This window comes from Pseudonaja textilis, chromosome 1 (assembly GCF_049901715.1).
Source record: "Pseudonaja textilis isolate UNSWEBS1 chromosome 1, rPseTex1.2, whole genome shotgun sequence".
NCBI lineage: Eukaryota > Metazoa > Chordata > Lepidosauria > Squamata > Elapidae > Pseudonaja > Pseudonaja textilis.
In genome coordinates, this window is record NC_141990.1 from 176,960,380 (window position 1) to 176,983,630 (window position 23,251).

Consider the following 23,251-nt stretch of genomic DNA (forward strand, 5'->3'; position numbering starts at 1 on the left):
GGAGTAAAACAGTTAATGGTTAAAGAAATTATATCTTTCCTTACTGTCAGCAGCCTGTTATAGTATATAGTGATCTGAACAACTAGCAACAAAAACCACCGGTATTTTTGAATGGCATTGTTTATTTGAGAAACTCCTTGGATACAAATTATGCTAAACTTTCTTTACCAATATTCATTTTTAGGCTGACCAGAAGCAACATTTAGTTCATATCTATGAACCGTGCATCAAATTTACTGGTTCTATATGGAGACCTGTGTATTTTCACCTTGACAAGCCTAACTTGACTAACCCTGCAGACCTGCACTGAAATCATTTATAGATTTTGATTTTCATCCTGCAGAGTATGCAACCACTCAAGTTAATTGCATTTACCAACTCCATTAATATAAATTAAGATATTTAATTAGTTCAACACTCTAGTGGAGCAAAAATAAATCTTTGATAAGTTCAAATCTCTCTTTCAGTTTATATCTAGCATTTAGAAGCAGTTCTTATCTTTTTTTCTCCGTTTCTGACATCACTACCACAAGTCTATTATAAGAATAGTATCTTGGGTTCTGTGAAAATGAAGTACAATAAATTTAACTTACTGCTGTAGTAATTTTACTTCACCATAAATTTTGCCATAATCAAATCAAATCAGTTCATTACAGATCTGAGGCTAGATTAAACTTTGCCATAAATTTTAATAGTTTCAAACTGAATTTATTCCAAGAAATACATTTTATTTAATTTTTAAATCCAAGGTACACGCATTTATTTATTTATTTCCCACTTTTATTATTTTTATAAATAATTTAAGGCGGTGAACATATCCAACACACCTTCCTTCTCCTATTTTCCCCCAACAACATCCTTCTAAGATGAACTGAGTTGAGAAAGAGTGACTTGCCCAAGGTCACCCAACTGGCCTTTACAGCCAATGTGAGACTAGAACTCACAGTCTCCTACTTTCTAGCCTGGTCCCTTAATCACTAGACCAGCAATCTTTGCAGCTTGGTGGCCCAGCCGGGTGTGGGGGGGAAGAAGGGTCACGTGAGTGGTGGGTTGGTGCGCACTGCTCCACTCATGCAAGAGAGGAGTCTTTGGAGCATTGCTTGCATGAGTGGAGTTACACACACACACACACACCAGCCTGCCTTTTGTGTGGCCTGGTTCTGAAGAGGCCACAGCCTAGTAGTGGGCCACGGCCTGGGAGTTGAGGACCCCGACACTAGACCAAATTGGCTCAACCTTGAAGTGGTCTAAATATTGTCTCATCCCATTTTAAACCTTCATTTGGTTGAAATCTGATTTTCATTTCAGCCATTTTAGTGTTGTTATAGAACTATTATCTTACTGAAACATCTCTAGTAGCAGTGTTTTGATTTCTTAATCCTTATGAAACACATATGGCTCGGCATTAGATTGAAAATATCTCAAGAGACAAAATTTACAATTTATTTTGGATAATTACTATTATTTCTTCACACAATGGACAACTTCATCAGGCACTGTCTTTAAGAATCCTGGACTAGAATTTGAGCTAATAAAATTTAATTCTACAGGTTTCTTCCCCAATCCCCTACCTGTGGGAAAGGCTATATCAAAGTTGGCCTAAGAATGGGAATTATTCCTGGTAGAAAGAGGGATAATGGTTTCTAAAGGGACAACATTCTAAGAATTTCTAATGATCAGCAAATGTGAGTATTCATCTCTAAGTATTAAATGGCTCTATTAGAGTAACCTTATTGTAAAAGAATTGTCTAAGTTTGTCACTAGCTTCAAAACAACACCATTTACCACCACTTTCATCCCTTTACTACCTACATAGTCCAAAGCCACTCTCACTAATACAAGTATCAATAATGAACAAGTGTCAAATGATATTTTAAATTTCATATGATATATATGAAAGACTCAAGTGTCTAAAGAGATGTGACATTTATACAAATAAGTCCCTGAACAATGATCTAAAAACAGTAATGGTGGGGAATCATTTTAGTTTGTTTTTTAATGTAGTTTCTTCATGGAGCCAACTCAGAATGTCAACACTTCTCTTTAAAATTTACAGATGACTTTAACTATGCAAAAAACATTTCAACAGTATCCAACTGCCTTTTCTGTTGTAATTCACTGGACTCTTAGAAAAAAACTATTCCAGAAGCAAAGGGAAATCTTAGTTTGAAATCTAATGAAGATCAAAAAATTGCAATAAAAAACCCAAAAGAATACAATAGACTCCAATGCAAGAAAGTATTTTGCAGGCATGCACAAAGCTTTTAGGGTTCTTTCCCCTAATTTATTGCAACTGTTTGGATTAAATGACAAATCTCAAGAATATCATCTGTACTTTCAACCATTGAGAAGCATATAGAAACGAGTATATAGTGAATTTTCCAGGCATAATCACCACTACAGGAAAGACTGAAAAGAAATACTTACATTTACTTAGATGAAACACCAAGAATTTGAGTAGCTCTAGTTCAGGTGTCAAAGTCACATCATCACATTGGAGTCATGTGACATATCGGGACTTTTTTCCCCTTCACTAAACTGGGCATGGGCATGGCCAGCATGTGACGCATCTGTCCCGTGGGCTGTGAGTTTGACAACCTTGCTCTCGTCCATACAAACTTTCCCCCCAAAATTGGAGTCATCTATAGACAGAGCACTAATGCTACCTCAACTGCAAACTACTGGAGGCAGCCACAACCATCTTCTTCAGTCTGGAGTTGATGAAGAGATGGGAGGGGAGAATGTTGGAGCACAAACAGTAGAGAAAGTGTATACTGAACAAGAAAATCCAGAATTGTAAGATTCTAATTTGGATCTAGCAAGAGGTTTTACTTATTTAATTTCCAAATACCTATTGGATATTGGACAAAACACCCATTGGAAAAAAGTGTCCCTTCCAAAACAGTTATTAAATACTACACTGGTCCAGGTTTTGGGCTGGCACTGCAGCCCACTGTCAACCGCAGAAGCTCACTGGGTCATTTTACTCTGTTACTTTTCTTAGACCTCTACCCCACAGGATTGTTTCTGTGGGAAAAACAAGAGGAAGGAACACTGTAAATCCTGCTTTGAAGGCAAGGCTGAATATAAGGCTAGGAAGCATACAAATAAAAATAGGCAATTAAGTGCAGAGTAACAAACAAACACAACCACTAAAACCAAACATAAAATTCTAAATCAATCATGCATGAAAATTAAGAACCCACTAACTGTCCTAGGCCATTTGCCTAATGCCAATTACTGAAAATGCATGTCTTCAGAGTCCTTCCATAGGAGTTCAAAGATAAGGAATGGCATAGCCTAGCGGTGGCTAACTTTTTGGGGCTTCTGTGCCAAAAACTGCATGTGCACCAACGCGCACACACTCACATGCCGGCACTCAGATTGCAATGAGTGGACCCCCTCCCTACACCCCCTGCACATGTGCGCGCAATCCACCACCACCACCACCCCTTACCTGCACTGTGCCTCACATCTGATTTTTTTTCCTCCGGTTGGTTTGAGGCCTTTTTCAGCCTCCCAGAGGCTTGAAAAAAGCCTCTGCAAGGCTTTTCAGGACAAATTATAGGCCCGTTTCATCACTTCCGGTATTACAGGAAGTGACAAAATGGGCCTATAATTCGGCCCAAAAAGCCTTACAGAGGCTTTTTCCAAGCCTCTGGGAGGGTGAAAAAGGCCTCAAACCAACCGGGGGAAAAATCACGTGTGAGGCACATGCATGCACAATGAGGTAAGTTTGCCTGCGGCTCGCATGCAAGCACAAGCGGCTCTGCGTGGCACGCATGCCATCAGTTCACCATCAAGGGCATAGCCCATCTATAAGTGAATTCCATTCAAATGGTATTGCCAAGCAAAGAAAAAAACTTTGTTTTCCATGGCTGCCAATTTTATTGATTTTAGAAACTGATAAGTAAGAAGCGCCTCAGGGGTCAGATTAACACATTGGATTAATTATAATGGAGTGCAAATAATCCCCCCTTTTACTTGTTTTATATTTCTTTGGGATTTTTTTATTCATGTGAATTAAGATGACCATGGATAGTGTGGATATGTTAATTTCTGTTCAATTAGCTGCATCCTGCAGCACCATATACCATTAGGCCCAAATAGTCACAGAGTGTGTAAAATTTAGGACAAAGTGGCCAACAATGATGAAAGGCCAAACCTTAATCCATCGTTGTTCTACCAGCCAAGATCATGAAATTCTTCAACAATGCTGTCATCTGAAACAGTCTTTGATTCTTACATCGGAATCAGATATGGCAAGTATCCTTCAGACTTCCATGACTGACTTCTTTTGATGTACACAATAAATGAAATTTACATGTCTTTGGAAAATCTTCTGAATTTTACAGAGCCAATTATACAGAACTTTTCTTTCTGCCATCCTAGCCCAAAAGCATATCTGATTAGCATTCCAAATTCTACAAAAGGAAAGTTCCATGCCAGAGTACAACTACATGCAACACACACACATCAACACTGATTCATATCTATTAACATTAGCAGCTCATAGCCAGAATACATGTATAGACCTTTTATTTATTTCCACATCAAGACCACTGTACCCTAAATACATCTTTGTCCTCCTTTGCTTAATTGAATCCTAGCTTTTCAAAAAAAGATCTTAAATACCTTCATGTAAATGTTTAATTCATATTAACCACTTAGCCATACTCTATCCTGCACACTCACCATTCCATCCCCTCCAGCTCTGACACTATTATTTTGAATTTGAAAAGTTAAAGAGAATATAATGAAGTATCATTACCATTTAATTTCCTTTATGACAAGCTTCTGCTTTTAGCATGTTTGAAGGGTTAGGATTAGGGTTAATCTTTGAAGGACAATACATTTAATGAAAACTCTTAATTTATAGATCAATTAGCTTAATGTTATTTGGGATTAAAATAGTAGAAAGTATAGTTAAAGGGGAAAAAACCCAAGCAAATAGAAGAATAAATTTAGCTGAAAAGGATGCAGCTACATGGCTCTGCAAGGATACACTATTTCAATAACTTTCTAGATTTGAAAGTCCTAACAAGCACATAAATGGGATTTCGCCAAAAGTAGTGTACAGTAGGCTTCCCAAAAACTTATCCTGTGTAAATTCAGTAGCTATGGTATAAAAAGAAATATGCTTTATAAACTGGGGAAGACACAAGGGAGAGAGATATAATTTTCATTCAGAAAAATATTCATATACTCTAAGTGAGATGCCCTCAGAGACCAGAGCTGCAATCTGTAGAGTGTAAAAAGGAGAATCCAAAAGTGATGTTTAGTAAAGCATGTCAGTATGAATGATGCACCTCTCCTTGAAGCATTAAAGCAACCATGTCTTTTGGAACACCTCTGCTGATTTGAAAGCTAACCCCAATTGCACATATTTATAGCACATAAAGCAGCTTGAGCACAAACGTAGGCATAAATGGCTAGAGGTAGTGTTCAAAGTAGCTTCATGAGCTTTCTACAGGATGCAATTATTTTAATGCTCCAAGGAGACTGCTTCACTCATATTAATAGAATCACAGAATAATAGCAATAGCACTTAGACTTATATAACTCTTCACAGTGCTTTACAGCCCTCCCCAAGTTGTTTGCAAAGTCAACATATTGCCCCAACAATCTATTCTAGATCCTTATTTACCAACCTCAGAAGAATGGAAGGCTGAGTCAACCTTCAGCTGGTCAAGATCAAACTCACTGAATTCTAACCACTGCATCACCATGGCTCTAATAGGGTTGGAAGCAATCTTATCTTTATCTTATATATTTGGTATTTTCTAGCCACTAAACAAATTACAACAGGGGATGAAAAAATATATAGTTTACTGTCTCTGACTTGGAATGGATAATGTTTGCATTCAATAGCTTTTCATTTTAGTCATTCCTTCATTCATTTCAAAATACTTTACCCATATTTCCCCAGATCCAACAATATGTAACTCAGGCCATCCCAACGAGAGCCCCCTGCCCACCTGTATATGCCATCTTCCTTCTACTTGTGATCAGCATTTTTTCTTCCTCAAACCTGGCATACAATTCTCCATTTCAATCCTCCATGCTCACTTTACCATTCAAATGCTAGAGATCTATTTGTTCCTTCCATTTTCTCGGTAAACTGATTATTCCCATCTCTGACTTTGACCTTAATGCTCATTTCTCACTTAACAAAGAAGTGTTCCTTTTCTTTCCAGAGGCATTTCACTTTCTACTGCTATGCAATGCAATTTACCATTGAAGACATATTAACTCATCCTATATACATGAACACTGAACGTGTGAACAAAATCCAAAAGTAATCAAATTCAGAGTAGATCCTGTCACATGTCCAGTGCTAATGACATGTTGGGATAGCCCTATGATCTTATGGCAACTGTATCAATATATAATCTCCTTCATATTGTTAGCATTTATAGCTATAAACCTCAACAGCATGCCAGTCTTGTGAGCAACTATATAATTACAGAACCAACTGAATATTTTGAATTTCTCTTATTTAAGACATTCAAACATGTGTTTCAAATTTTGTTAAGATTTCAGCAAGACTATCCACAGCAATTTTTTAAAAATGAAATAATCAGCTTCTTGCAAAGTTATCACATAAAAGACAAACCTATCAGGTATTTTTTCCATATCAAATCCTATCCCCCTCCAATAATATGAGGTTTTTAAATCATTCAACATTAAACAATCATATTTTCTTTGCAAAATTTTATTTTAAAATTTCAAATATTCAATCAATTTTTACTTGTCATCCCTATTCCTCTTTTCAAAAGCTGTGTGGCTCCTAGAAAATAGATATTCATAATTCCAATTTACCATACTATAGAAAGGAATGAAATTAATATGGCAAAGGTTTGAGCCAATATCATTAAAGCATTAACCCATATTATGCAGTTTTTTAAAATCTAATCTCTTTAACTACTTATCTTCATTATGATTTCAAATTTTATTTTGAAATCATTTTCCTTCAGCAAAATATGGTTGTCCTGTTTTGCTTAATTCAGATGAAGTTAATTAAAAACCTTTCTTTTAAAATGACCTTCAGAAACAGCATTTTGTCTGTTTTTGAATTTTATTCTACAAAAATGAACGGACTCTAGGAAAGAAAAAAACATTGTCTGTTATCATCTTAATATTTGTTTTTTTAAAGTTAACTATCCAAGGGAGCCAAATACACTGGTTAAGGTATAGTGGATAAGTGGTTAAGGTGCCAGGTTAGAAACTGGGAGTCAGAATTCCAGTCCCACCTCAGGGCCAACTGGGTGATTTAGGGCCAGTCATTCTTTCTCAGCCCTAGGAAGATGACAGTGGCAAACCATAGTCAAGAAAACTATAGGAACTACTCCAGGCAGTCACCAGGAGCCAACAATTACGCAAAGGCATAAGATCATTAGTAAATGTCTCAAGATGGTTTAAACTAAATTTTAACATTGTAAAATAGCCATCAATCAAATAGCTACCTTTCCATAGACTTAATACCACATGTTAATCTATAATATGGTTTGTTTTAGCGACAATATAATACACAAATACAGAATGGCTCAAACAATTTCTGGTTTTAGGACAATTATAGTTTGATACCTGCAGCTAGCTTAATGACTGCTACTATAATTGAATGTGATGTGTATGGAGCTGCTTGGCTCATTTTTGCTGTCTTGGTTTATTCATTATTTGTGAATGTATCTGTATTCTGCCCAAACCTCTAACAAGAAAGAATAGTTAAGAAAGGAAGGGAAAATGAGCCCAGGAATTAGCAATGAGTAACAAATCATATGGGAAACTGACTTTAATTTGTTTCTGATCTGAATATGTGAAAACAGCAATTGTTTAAACAGCCCACTAGTTTTAACTGGAGGACGTAAAGATATCAAAATCAAAAGCACTACTTAAAATATATTCCCCCAATATAAATCCAATTGCTAATTCATGAAGTATACCATCTAGCCAGATCAAAGAAAGGAAGCAGTTAATTGTCATAATTTTTCACAGACAAGAAGATTATAATCTGAAACTGAAATACGTTGCCACACCTGCTTAAAAGGGTCTGTCACATACACAATTTTCTGTTTAATAAACTAAAATTTACATCAAAGCTCCAGTGTCTCTTTCAATCTAAAGTTTACATTCTGTAGATTAAAAAAATAGGATTGTTGTTTTAGCCTTTCAGAGGACTTTTTTTGCTAGGACTGTCTCCAAATATAACCTTTCCCCCCCCCCCCCACACACACCTTATGGAGTCTCTTCATTAAGCAACCAATTGTGTGATCTGTTCTGGCTGCTCACCCATAGCATGTGGCACCCTCTTTCGTGTTCAATGCCCTCACCATCTGGAACTGTTAGCGGCTCTAAGCCTAATTGACTCATATCTCTTTACAAATCCCATATTAATTAATGTGCATGCTTATAATACTAAAAGAAGACCAACTTTTATTCCTGAAAATTAGGAGGAACAGAATCAAATATCGTAATTAGTTTACTCTTTCTGCCTACCCTATCTCATAAAAGAGATTTACATTTTGTGCATATACCGCAAAAATAAGGTTTCTTTTTGCTTTTGTAGTAATTTAGTAATTTTCAACCACAATCTTCAATATCTGGAAATATGTCCTTATTAATCAACAGTATATTTTTTAAATGAGGAAAAAGAGATTTCTTCCTTTTTAAAAGATGTGGAGACAGGAATAGATTAAAAAAAAGAATGGAATTTAAATATTTGAGGCTCCAAAATATAACTATCTGTTTTTTGAAAAAAAAATAAAAACCTTAAAAACATATAAATAGAATATGAGAGTAACAGTGACATTTACTGTATTAACTAACTATTTTACAATTATGTATTTCTGGTTGATGAACTAGAAACTGCTCTAAAAATTTAAGATTTTTTTTAAATCCTCAAAACTCAGTTACAAAGTTATAAAATAAAACTCTAACATAACATGTTTTACATGCTGTCTTTTCTCCTAAAATAAGTATTACTGGGTTAAGTATGTCAAGGGTGCCTCTTAAAGTTTAAAGATCTATATCCACAAAGTCAAATATTAAAAACTGAAATGGACTAAGCAGTATAGATAGGGGAAAAAATAAAAATAAATCAAATAATTGAAAAGTACAAATCAGCATAGTATAGAGCACAGGTGTTGCACAAAAGGTCCTACATAATTACTTCTAATTTAGAATTGTTATGCAAGGTCACTCTTTTCATAAGCTTCTATTGCCTCTGCGAAAGTGAAGGAGAGGTGCCCATCTCCAGCATAATAAAGATTAGCTTTCTCCATCACTTTGCTGACTATTTTCTCCCATAATGCTTCTATTCAATTCAATCTGCTCACTATTTCTGTATAGAATAAATCTCAGGTTGTAAAAGCACAAAGGGTAGTAGCAGCCACAAAGTCAGATCACAGGTATTGCCAAAGTACAGCTGCATGGCTGAAATTGTTTATCTACATTTATTTCTTACATTCCCCCTAGCAGGCTAAAAAAAATTCTCAAACTCCTAATAACATAATACTTAATTAGATGTATATTAAAAAAGTTTTTGTGATTATCTTTATTGTGCCTGGAGGTATTTTAATATACGCTGAAAAACACCATGAATCCCATGAGTCAACAATATAAAACTAATAAATACATTTGTTGATTTGTGATGAACTCAAGTACCTGGTATATTTCCTCACACACTGCTTTGCCTCTTGCTTTAGATTATTTTTCAATAGCCATTTTTTTTTCCACAGAACCTGCTCTTGTGCCCTTTGCAAGCTCATAAACTCTACCTTGTCATACTCTATACTGGATTTACACGGTATAACATGTTATGACTACTGCAGGCTTTCAGCCTTAAGATAACTGGTTGAAGGCAAGACTTATGTAGAGCAACCTCTAACCAGGATTCCATATGAGAATGGAAGCAACTTTAACATCTTGTTAGCAAGAACTTAACCACAAGGAAAGGCAGCCAGAGCATTCACTTCAAGCAGTTTAAAAGTAACATGTTCTACCTTCTACATCAGGTGTGTCAAACTCATGTCATCACAGCTGTGTCACATGATGTATTGGGACTTTTTCCCCCTTTGCTAAACTGAGTGTGGGCATGGCCAGAGCGTGATGCATCTGGCCTGTGGACCGGGAGTTTGACAGCCCTGTTCTACATCAACCATCCCCAATCAGATTTCCTCCAGATATGTGATATCCATACCCATTTTCAGCTGGTCTTATCATTGATTAGTAATAACATGTTTCAAACAGTTGCGTTCCCAAATAAATCAAAGGGTTCATAGAATAAAAGATTTTTTTTAAAGCATGTGTTTCAAATTCTAAATTACTCAGAGTCATATGACTGGGATGGTAACATAGTAAATAAAAATAAAAAATGGATCAAAGTATCAAACATGAATAGTAAGCCAATTCTGAGGCATCGCCTCACCTGAATATTTGGAGGTGGAAAAATGAGTTACCTGTCTTGGTGAAACTCGCTGTTTCAATTTTAAGAAAAGAGTTTTGTATATGCATATACTATAAATGAAAGAATGAATAACACAACTTTTCTTTGATTCACAAACAAAAAGCAAAAGCAAGTATTGCCTCATTTTAATGATCCACTTTGCTAAAAAGATTCAATCAAAGCTTTGCTGCCTTCTAAACTGTAGTTATCTGCTTATCCAATGAAGAAATAACCTAACATCATTTATAGCTAAAGAAACATCATGGGGGGGAGGGGGGCAAGATTTTAAAGTCTGTTTGAAGGTGGGATCCATATGGATCTCCAGAAGATGCTGCTCTAAAGGACAGGTGCAATCACAGAAGGATGGGGGGAAGGAGCAGTCTCTTGCCTCAATTTATAAGAAAAAAACTGCTCTATGGATTTCTTGTACTCCACTTACTGTTTCTTTAATTTATGGCAAGAGGCACTTATGGCAGCAGATGGATACCATTTGTATGCTTTCCCCTCTGAAAAGGAGGGGGGATTAAGATTTAAGGCAATATAAATGGCACACTTTCAGTGAAAGGAATTGACAGCTGTACTTAATTGCAGCTAGAGACCTCAAAAAATAATAGACATTAGGGTTTATTAGCATAAGGGAAGAAGAATGATCAGTGCGCTAGCAAAAGATTTCAGTTTGCCTTTACATGATATTTAACTAAGTAGTGTATTGTTTATTTCTATATATTTTAATTCTTTTGGGTTCACTCCTTTTTCATTTTTTAATTCCTACAATGGAGTGAATTCACTTATAAATCCATGGTACAAAAAGTATTAGAAAATGGGTTTTGAAAATCTTCCTCAACTTGATATCCTCTGTAAATGTTAGACTTCTGTTCCCATGTCTCCAACTAGCATGGTTATTATGCCAACTGAGAAATTATGGGAGTTGAAACTCAATATCTTTGGGGAGAACTAGGTTTGGGAATGTAAATGTAAAAGAGGCTTAACTTGAAAGTAGTCCAGATTTCAAAAAATAATAATAAAGAACTCTTCTTCCTTACAAAATGTAGAACCAACTCATAGTTTTCTTCTTAAGACAACAGGAGCTTCTTCAAGTCTTTATTAACTGCCTGAAACCATACTACACAGAAATTTGTCTGAATGTGCACCAGAGGAAATGTGTGATTATGCCCATCAGAATTATTTGTATATTCTGTGTAAAGTCTGACCAACACTGTAAAAACTCTGTCTATAATGGGGGTTGTCAATTAAACAAACATGATAAAATTGAACTTTTCCTAGAAACATTTGGAACATCCAGCTAATGAACAAAATCAATTTTCTGCTGAATTAGTAGACTAATCTTTAATAAAACTTCTTCTTTTAGGATTGAAATTATTAATCTAGTTACTGATGGAAAATCTGAACCCCATATGAATAACTAGATGGAAAAGTTTAACCAACATTGTTTTGGGCATAGATAAATCAACTGTTGGTGACTATGGGCTGCTAACCAACCAGAAAAATATTGGGTTTTGCTATGAAGCCAGAAGAGCAACAATACTTTGCTCAGATTTTCCTTAGTTGTGGAACCTTTGAAAAATGGAAAAGTTTTGTACTGAGTCTTTTCTAGAGACTACAGCTACACCTCAACTTTTTATTTTATTTTTATTTATTTTTGTCAATTGCTTACAAGATGATAGGCATAAGTAGAAGCATAGTTAAGAATACATGGATACATATAAGAAAAATAAAAACAATAGGACAGGGACGGTAGGCACGTTGGTGCGCTCATGCACACTCCCTTGCGTTTATGCACACCCCCTTATAATCATTCATTCAGCAACCATTCAAACTTACCATTGCATTGAACAAAGGGATTTATGACCTGAAAGTAGAGCCACTGAAACATCTTAGAATCACACAATCCAAATGTGGGCATTTGGCAGCTGTACTTTCTGATCTCAGGGGTGCTGCAACTTCTCTGCCTTCCTATTTCCCCTCCTATCTATGCTCTTTTGGCCCCCTAGTGCCCTCATCTCCTCAAACCCAGCTGACCTTCACTGCCATCTCGCTCTGCTGAGGAGGTATGCCTGGCCTGGCTGCTGGGCCCTATGGGGATGGCCATGTAAAAAAACCCTAAAAGGACAACGCTATTTAAAGGGAAAATACTCCTTTAAATACTCCTTTTGCTGTGCTTCTGGGCTGTATGGGCTGGTTTTGTGCTGCAAAAAAGGGGGGGAAAGATGGAAAACAGTCTCTTTTTCCTCATTTTTTTTCTGGTACAAAGTCAGCTCCACACTTGTTATAACAACTACATCGTTTTCCTCAGAATGTAAGAAAGAACCTTCTTCAGTATAGGTTATGTATATGAAGACCACAGAATAAAACTAAATATGAAAGTTATTTTCAAGTAAAACCTTTCTGATTTCTTTGATTTAAAGTTCTCCATTTTTTCCCCTCTCAAGAGGCTTAATATTCCACAGCCCCATCAAATGGATTCAAATTCTTGTTCTACAATTTATGCCATATACTTAGTAATTTGATTCTGATATGAGCAAACTTACTATTTAAATTAAGTACATTCTAACATCAGTGTCCAGACTTCCTAAATGTGCTTCTGAGAATTGAAAGATGCAGGAGAGAAGAAAAAAGCTTACTCACACAATGTTAGTTGGAATGCAGACATCCACGATATAAAACAGCTTACACAGAGAAAGCAAACAAAAAGGCATACAATTCTAGTATTGTATTCACTGTACAAAATAAAGTTAGGGAGGAAGAATACAAGGCCCACATACAAAATGAAAGATTCATGACTTGGAAGTGCTATACTGGAGAAGGATGTTGATACCACTTATTGACAACATGTTAACATGGATTAGTAGTGTGAGACAGCTGCTGGAAAGACTAATGCTCTTCTGGACAGCATTAGAAGCAGCCCTGGATCAAAGGGATATAAAGCTATTATTCCTTGGCACTGGCAAGACAACATCTTGAATGTTACATATAATTCTGGGTACCACATTTCCTTAAGAATACTGATACAAAAACTACTCAGACCCCCTACAAAGATAATACAGCGACCGGACTGAAGGACATGTTCTGGGAGGCTCAAGTGACCTGGGAGCTTCAATCTGGAGAAAAGAAGGCGGAGCTGAGAGATTATATCAGTATTTAGGTACAGTATATGAGAGGCTGCCATGGGGAACCATATTCCACTGCCATAGATAGGAGGACTAAAGTAATCAGAATACATTGCAGCTATCTAGGTCTGATTTAAACACAAAGAAAAGACCCATATAACAGTGGAAGACTCAACCCCAAGAAAAGAAAAGACCTATATAACAGTGGAAGAGTCAACCTATGAAAGTGGAATGCCAGACCTATAGCAGAGTTTGACTGTTTTCCCTGAATACCGTAGAGGATTGGATTAACGATCCTTGTGGCCCCTTCCAATTTCAGAATTCCATATCTGTGTCAACTTTCAATTTAACATTTCTCTAAAAACCATGAAGTAATTTTTTAAGGAAAAGAACTTATTTTTAGATAGGTTCTTTTTCGCTGTCCATCAGCTTCTTGATTTTGCACTGGTCATGGAGGAAGACAAGTTATTCCTCATTTCTTTCCATTGTCTTTCAGTCTACTCATTAAAATGTAGTTATTTTTACCATCCTGTTTCATGGCTAATTTCCTCTTTTTCCATGCTGTTCATGGCAGAAGTCAGTACAAAAATGCAAGTCCTGCATTCTCCAATTCAATATATTTTACACCTCTTATAGCCTATAGCTGAGGACAAATAGGAGCTGAGGAAGATTACAATTAATTTTTAGCTTTACAAAACTTCCATAATCCCCACGTAAAATGAAAATGATAATGATGAGCTTATATTCCTGAAGTCTAACAGGATTTAAGAACATAAATTTCTTGACTCACATCTGTTGCCTTTCATTATCAGTCACAAACACTGGTATACTACTGTATGAAAATTATTTTGAATAAATACTTTTTTCTTATATTACACTCATCCTGAACTCAGAGAGGTGCTTTGGATGAAAGGCTGAGTTACCTAGCATGCAAAGATCACTCCAAGCTTGTGGATTCCCTTCCTCTGGACGCTTTTGGATCCTCTTCTCTCTTCTGCCAAGCTTTTAGTAAAGGTTATGTTAGCATTAATTTATATTAAGCCTTTTAAAACCTTTTGTCTTCTGTTTTACTAACTGTTGGCCAACTTGAATAACTTGAATAATTAAGAGGTAGGATACAAACTGAATGAAAGAAAAAACAAAGACTTAGATACTAAGTAGTTTAAGAGAAAGGCAGCTTATTTAGAAGACCTTTCCCATGATTATGATTCCTACCTCTCCATCTGTCAAATGTGCCCCTAAAAGGCCTCTCCCTGAAATTCACAATGAGGTAGACAGCTGCTAAAAAAGAAAGGGGAGGGGCTGCCCCAAATATGGAGAGACAGCACAGAAGTTTCCTTCCACTCCTGCAACTTAACAACAAAGTTTCCTTATATTATATTAACAATTTCAAGCTACTCACAGCAAACCATCTCTTTTTACAGTAGTTTAAGTGTGCATGTGTGTATACATATTCATATGATATATACATAAGTTGTGTGTGTGCGTGTGTATAATTTGAATTATGATTGAATTATAATTACTGTATTGAGAGTCACATTCGTGGGTAAGACATCAGTCTAGAAAGCAGGAGACTGTGAGTTCTAGTCCTGTCTTTGGCATGAAAGCCAGCTGGGTGACTTCGGACCAGTCACTCTTTTTCAGCTCATGACACCAGGCTTGGCAGACAAGCTGGTCAATCAATTCCTATCACAACCAATGCAGCAAAACTCAGTTGATTTGAAAAAGTGGACCACATACTTATGGGGAAAATGCTAGAAAGGAAATAATTGAACTGTAAACCTACTCCAACAAACATCTATTATTATTATTGTTATTGTTGTCATTGTCATTATTTTAATTTATAAAATCTGGGCTTTCTAATAATTTAGAACAGTGACAAGGGGATTATTTAGTAAACAAAAAGAAAAAAGGGAGGCTGGAGAGGATGTTGTTATAATTAGTACTTTTAGAAATTAATGACTCTATTAATCTAAATGTAACTAAATTCTACCTCATATACAAACTGTACAGCTGGCTGGCTGATATACCTATGAATGTATATAATAGTCTATTTTATACTTCTGAGATTTATTCTCTACTTATCAATTTGATATGGCCCAAGGGCTAATCAATAAAGACTTATTATTATTATTATTACTTATCTCTCACCTAAATAAAGATACTGGGTTTGATTTCCATGTTGGCTTAAATACATGGAATTCCTTCTGTTACTCTTACAGAATAGAGCTTTCGTACTACACTCCCACCACTTCCTGGTGTATTTTTTTTCCTGCTCCTGGAAATGCTATGATATATTATGCAGACAGCTGCAGCTGAAGAGGAAGTTAACAACAATAATTTCCCCCTCTATATGAATGGAGATGCAAACTCCTTTCTGGTCCACATCTAGATGGTACAGTTTCCAAGTAACTGATCTCAAAGCAGAAGATTTTTACTTCTCACAGGTCACTGGAAAACTGGCTATAACTGTATATTTACAATGAAATTTAAACGTTTGTGAAGCCTTTTCAATTCTTCTATATAAATATGATATAAGACATGACCTATTCTCCACACAAGTTCTAAAGCTAGATAAAGGGAAAAAAGAGGGTCAAAAACATATTTGTTTATTCTTCTACTGAAGAAAATGTAAAGCTACAAATTTGTGTCTACCTGCCCAGTTCTACTCTATGCTACTTGCTGTGTATGAAACTATAGCCACTATAAGATTACTGTTTTGTCCAAGAGTTACATAGAATAAAAAAATAGTAATGAGAAAAAATATAAAGGAAATAACATAGGATAATTAAATAAATAAAATAAAATAAAATAAAATAAAATAAAAATAAATAGTAAAGGAAAGCAAAATATGCCCAATATTGCTCTTTTTACCAGGGGAAATTAGGTGATAGTATAAGACAAATTTTAGTGGCCTATGAAAGAATCTGCTATGTAATCCAATTTTGGTCTATGATATTACTAGAAAATAACTTTCTTCAACTAAAAAAACACATTCTAAAACTTTAATTGAATAAATGTCCAGATTTCCTCCCTTGGGGGAGAAATGAGCTGCAAATACACCATATTCTAAGTGCTAATCAAAGGCACAATAGATCAAAAACATTCTCCTTCTTACAGGAAACAGCTGTTTCTATCTATAACCTATGTTGTTTAAAGAACAGGATGGATGGAAAGTTTCAGCCTTATACTTACATGTGAGGCCTGAGTTCATAGAAGTTTCTGTTTCTGTATTCTTCCACTTTGTCTGCTGAATAAATTGGGAGTGATCTATATGGATTTATCGATATCACCACACTCCCGATGTAAGTCTGTAACAGAGTAAGAAAGTGTTTTTAGTAGGTGATATTGCAAATATTCCTACAAAATATATTAGCAACAGCTCAACTCATGGTATAGTGATATTCAACGCACTGTCAAACATAAAGGTTTCAATAAGTTTAATTCTAGACTTAAATCTCTCACCATGATTGGATGTTTTAACCATTCCATTAAGGTTATAGATTAAGTTCAGATTAAATTAAACTGACAGCCAATTTTGTCTAATAGTTGGGATGTAGGACTAGAAATCAAGAGACTATCAATGCTACATTCTCTTTAGGCATAAAAGATGGCTGAATATTCTTGAGCCATTCATTTTCTCTCAGCCCAATACTTCTTACAGGATGAGTATTACATAACTTATCTTGAGTTAACACCAATAGAAACAGCCACCTTTAGGCAACATGCTTGAAAGCAAATCTTGAAAGCAAATCACCATCAGTCAATTGCAGCTTTACTTGAAATAGCTTGCATCCTGTAACGATACCTTTAACACCATCAAACAGTTGCCTATCCTAGGATCTTGAGAATTGCTAATCGCAGGTCCTTGGAAAGGACTCCATAGGTGGCTAAAAAAACAAAATACAGAGTCTGAACATTCAGCTGATTGTCTAATGAACCATCATCATCATTGTGAGCCATGGTCGTGCAGTGGTGAGAATGCAGTACTGCAGGCTTTTTCTGCTGACTGCTGGCTGCCAGCAGTTTGGCAGTTTGAGTCTCACCAGCTCAAGGTTGACTCAGCCTTCCATCCTTCCGAGGCCGGTAAAATTAGGACCCAGATTGTTGTGGGGGAAATGCTGACACTGTAAACCACTTAGAGAGGGCTACTGTGTAAAGCACTGTAAAGCAGTATGTAAGTCTAAGTGCTATTGCTATCATCATCATCATCATCACCATCTCCCAATGAGGCACCATGATATGGTTGTGGGCTTGTGTGCTCTGAGGAAAATGAAACTATGCCAGTGGTTCAACCATGCTGGACAAGTCTCATCTGAGTAGCGAGATGAAGAGTGTCTCTCCCATAAAATAATATGGTGAGATGTAATTTACAGAAACTCATATTGGATTGGTCAATGCCAGGTTCAATGTGTTGGAGTTCCTGGACATCTGATGACAAATGGGCTCAGGACTGTTGGCTGAACAACTAGGGCCAGCAGAGACAGAACTACTGAAAGAAAAATTGTTCATCTGTCACAAATATACAAATATTGAAAACAAAGAAATAATAATAATTCCTCCCAAGAATATGTTGTTGTACTCAGTTAAACATTCAACAGTGATGGTGTCAATAGTTTTTTCCAAAAGTGTTTCTGTACCCTCCAAAGGACTTGGTTTGTGATCTGGTCATGAACTGAGAGTCCTTCTAAATTCAGCTGGCCCAGAATGCAGTACAGAGTAAAACTACAACTGAACATCCTGCACTAGTTATTAAATTTTTAAGCTTAATTTGAAGTGTTGGTTATTATCTCTATATGGCAAAGAACCCCACTATTGACTTCTTATACCCAGTCCTGTCCAGCTGCTCTACAAATAAATGTGTTCTTCTTTTAACATGTCTTGTACATGTTGAGGATTTCCCCCCCTTATTCAGATGTGGGATTCTACCAGTTCGCACCTATTCACCAGAACCGGTTGTTAACATTCTAAGCAGTTCAGAGAACCGGTTGTTAGAAGAAATTACTGGCCTAATCCTGTAAGGGAGGCAGGAAGGAAATATCCTGGTGCTGCTTATAGAAACTGCCTCTCCGTTAACCCTTATTACATTCTTGGCTGGACTAGACTTTCTGTCTCAGGAACTTCTCTGGAGTTTTTTCCCCTCCTTTGCTGGTACTTTGCTTGTGTGGAGTGACCATTCAGTTACAATGGCACTGAAAAAAGTGACCATTTTTCACACTTACGACTGTTGCAGCATCCCCACAGTCATGAGGCCAGGTGAGGAGTTGCGTGCCTCAATGTGAGTGATATTGTGTTGGCCACACCCAGCAATAACATGACCACCAAGCCATGTCCCACCAAGCCACGCCTACCACCTAAGCCACACCCACAGAACTGGTTGTTAAAAATTTGAATCCCACCCTTGCCCTTATTGTATTTGTGTGTGTGTGTGTGTGTATACACACATACATACATACATACATGTATGTATATCTATCTATCTATATGTATATATGTAAGTAATACCCAGGAAAAGTATTTGAGAATGCTCAGAAATGTCAGAACATCACCTCTTTAAAACAGTCACACATTTTTTAAGGAATCTGCATGTAAATTGCACAGTAATACTGTTATCTTATAAAAATTATCCAGCGGGATGCCTTCAGATCTATCAAACAACACATACCAAATTGAAATTATGAGAACTGAGTAACACAAGGGGAAGGGAGGGGAGAGTTGATAAGCTTGGCAAGCTAGTAGGATATAAGCTCCTATTCCAAAATGTGTATTTTACCATTAGTAAAGCTAAATGATTTGGCAACGGGTTTTTTTTTCTTATTGCATTGCAAGTAAAAGTTAGCATAATTTCATTTTTTATTATTAGAAGGCAAAAGCAAAAAAACAGCTGGAGGTGAAAATAGTTGAACTGTTATTTATTACCATGTAATAAAGAAAAGTTACAAGAAACAAAAAATGCTGAAGCAGCTAGAGAATAAATCTCATAGCTGAAAAATTCTATGGAGAAAATTTTATCTTTGGAAAACAGAAGGGGGAAAACTTTAAAGGTCACATCTAATGAGGATTGTAAATTAAGCTTCTCTGATATTTTGAAAATTAAAAAAACAGCTGTTCATTGGGGTATAACCCCAATACACCACATTCTAAAATAGCCAGTATATTCAAAGGTCAAAGAACTACAGTACGCTTAGAAAGAAGTACAAATGTAATTGCCATATGTAAACCGAAGAATGTCAAGAAGTTACTATTTCGGGTTGGGCCGTACTCAGGATTACGTTTTTAATGGGGACCTTTACAGTCCCCAACCTGGCAAACTTCAGATGCCAATTGTGTGTTCTGAATTTGCAGTCACACCAGGTTGGAAGAAACTGCCCCCACGTTCTCACTCCACAAATTTTATACTTTGCAATAGGGGAAGGTGGGGGCAGGGAAAAAGAATTTTCCCACACAATTTCCTCCTTCCCACTAGGATTCTAATATAAACAAATAGAGATATAAATGACTTAATTCCTTGAGCATGGAATGAGTGTAATTACATTCCATTGATGAAAACAAAACTCCTGGGGTAGTGGGAAGAAAAATGCCATGACATCTAAGGAATTAGAATATCCTTTACTTGTTCTTCTACTGCTACTATTTTAGAATTTCATACCCCAAGGATGGGTCTCATGATTAAAGCACAGGAAAACAGCAGACAATTTGGATTCCATTTCCTGCTTTACCACAGGGCTGGTTATGTGTTTGGACAACTAACTATTTAGGTTTTCTTCATAAAAACAAGTTAAAACTTAAATATGAATAATTCAATTGTTCTCTCAGTTTACCTACATATGGAAAATTTCTAACTGCTGTTTAATTGTAACTGTTTTTAAAACATACGCTAATAACAAGCGCCTCTCTTTTTAAATATGCAAAGCAAATGCTGAATTAAACTAGAATGCTTTTCCATATCCTATGATGATTGAAAGATTTTTAAATCTTTTTTGGAGGTGGGGGTGTCAGTGAACACACATGGAGAACTATTAGAAACTGTTCCCATTTATAAAACAGCTGCAATGGCAGAAAGAAATGATTTCACCGTAATGGAAAATGATTGAGGCTATATGACAATATAGGTAGTCCTTGACTTACGACCACAATTGAGCTCAAACTTTCTGTTGCTAAATGAGGCAGTTGTTTATTGAATTTTGAATTTGGATTCCCTGTTGCATTTGCCTGTCAGAAGGTCGCAAAAGATGATCCCATGACTCTGGGGCATGGTAACAATCATAAATACAAGTCAGCTGTCAAGCATCTGGATTTTGATCACATGACCATGGAGATGCTGCAACAGTCATAAGTGTGAAAAATGGTCATAAGTCACTTTTTTCACTGCTGTTGTAACTTTGAATGGTCATTAAACAAACTGTTGTTAAGTTGAGGGCCACCTGCAATTTATCCAAGAATCTGAGAAAATAGAGATGACAATTAGACCCCTGCTCCTGAAACTGTACTTTTATGAATTTACACACATACATTAAGTCCACACCAAAAACATTTGAGATCCTCCCCATTTCAATTGCACATATCCTGGTCTTGTGTGTTGGTGAAATACTCCCCACTTCATTCCCCCTCTGTCAAAACATTCTTATGCTTTTTCCTGGTTTCCCCACTGGTATCTGCCCACAACAGTCCACCAAGTAAAGCCTTCCTTTCTTCTACTTTGGGGCAGACAGAGGGATTGGTAGCACTAGGATGTAGACTAAAGATCACAAACAACTGGAAGCCAACGCTGCATTTTTAGTGCTGCTAGCAACCTTTCGTAATTAAATCATTTTAAAAAAATGAATTTGAACTTCGATTTCTCAGGTACAGAGGCTATTCAAGAGTCTCTTCAAAAGTGAGATGAGCTGCATTTAAATTTAATAATAAATAAAAATTCAATGGGACAAAAATGCTATTGTTCAATAATAGTTTGAATCTTATAGTATCATGCCAAATAAATATTTTTAAGCTGTATCCCTCATAATTCCTGGCATGGTAACTAAGCCAATTTGACATGTTCCCAAATATCTGGAGAGAAATGAGGCTGTCTACTCCTACTTCACATAGAAAGATTCCAACTTCAATTCCAGAGAGGTTTAGCAAAAACAATTAGGGAGTGGACAAGACTGAACTAGACCAATGGTTTAACTGGCATAAGATAGTTTCCATGTTTCTATAATTCTTTATGTTAATTAGTGCTACCCTTTCATGAATCTAGATTTAACGCTGAAAGGATTTCAGACATACAAGTTGGATATCTTCAAAGTAAGTATTACAAAGCCTGGGAGAAAAAGGAAAAAACAAGTTTGACTTGTTCACAATCATAGGAAATTTGCTTGGTCAAAATTGAGATGAAATGTACAAAGTGAGGAAGTATTTACAACAGATACTTACAGTGCTGTCACTAGGATTTAAAAAGCAAGTAAAGGTATTTTTTTTCTAAATTCTTTCCTGATCTTAACGTCTTAAAAGTTTGCATATTTCTGTTCTCTTTGAAATGGACAAATACAGACAGATATTGCAGCAATATTGATTTTATAACTTTTCTTAGAGCCATAATGTAACCTTAGAGAGAGAGGGTATAATATAATTATAACTGCCATCAAAAAGATCAGAAACCACTTTTTAAGAATCTTTTTCTCTCTCTTCCTTTTCTGTTTTCATTCTTACTTGTTTACTATTCTTTTATATTGTATTTCCTTTTTGGGTTTATATTGTTTTTATCTAGTTAAATTTTTCTTCAATAAAATTGTATTTTTAAAACAATTCTTATAGCCATGATGTAATCTTAGGATAAAATATGAGCTTATGCACCAAAGACAAATTTCATATGTATCCAATCACACTTGGTCAATAAAGAATTCCATTCCATTCCATTCTGATGTAATTATAACTACCATTAAAAAGATTGGAAACCATTTTTAAATAAACTTTTCTTTCTCTTCTATTTCTTTTTCTATTTCCTTTCTTACATTTTTACTATTCCTTCTTATTTTCTTTGTTTTTCATTTTAAATCAAAGATAGTCTAGTATTCATATCAATGGGTTCCCTAATTAACAGAATTCTCATCTTGCTTGGGTCAATGTGATTCTCTTCATTCAAATCCTGACTGCCTCCAAGTTTCAGGTTAGCTCATCCAATGAACAACCCGTTTGGCCTGGCTGTAGATGTACGACTGGGTAACATCAACATATTGATAATACTTCACCCAAATTGATGGATGCCCTCTCCCAATGGCTTTATGTCAGGGATGTCACTCATGTTGTCACGGCAGCATCACATGACATATCAGGACTTTTTCCCCCTTCGCTAAACCAGACGTCGTCAGCACTTAATGCATCCGGCCCATGGGCCGGGAGTTTGACAGCCCTGTTTTATGTGGACATTAATGTGAATGCAAGAAAGGATTGACATAACAAAATACCTTCCAGCCCTTCTTCCCTCCCCCAACTCCAGGCAGCCACACCTGGCAAAGAAGGGAGAGGTTTCCTCTGACTTAAGGGTTGATATGAAATGACAGGAGACCAGATTTGGGGGGTGGGGCTCTGCTTTTCTTCCGTTTGAGGTGGAGCTGGTTCCTCCCCATCCAGATCTTCCCAGCCGAATGAGAGAGGCCCCTCCTTTTCCTTCACTCTGCCCAGAGATTTGATTAAGCAT

At 36.2% G+C, this 23,251-nt stretch overlaps 1 protein-coding gene across 4 annotated transcripts in view; it reads right to left on the reverse strand.

Moving 5' to 3' along the window:
- MYO1B (myosin IB) overlaps window positions 1-23,251 on the reverse strand; it is a 137,143-nt gene that overhangs the window by 65,517 nt on the left and 48,375 nt on the right. For all 4 annotated transcript variants that reach the window (XM_026696887.2, XM_087919784.1, XM_026696886.2 and 1 more), the window contains exon 3: window positions 16,768-16,883. In XM_026696887.2, the coding sequence (XP_026552672.1) occupies window positions 16,768-16,883 (116 nt within the window). The remainder of the gene's footprint in view (window positions 1-16,767; window positions 16,884-23,251) is intronic.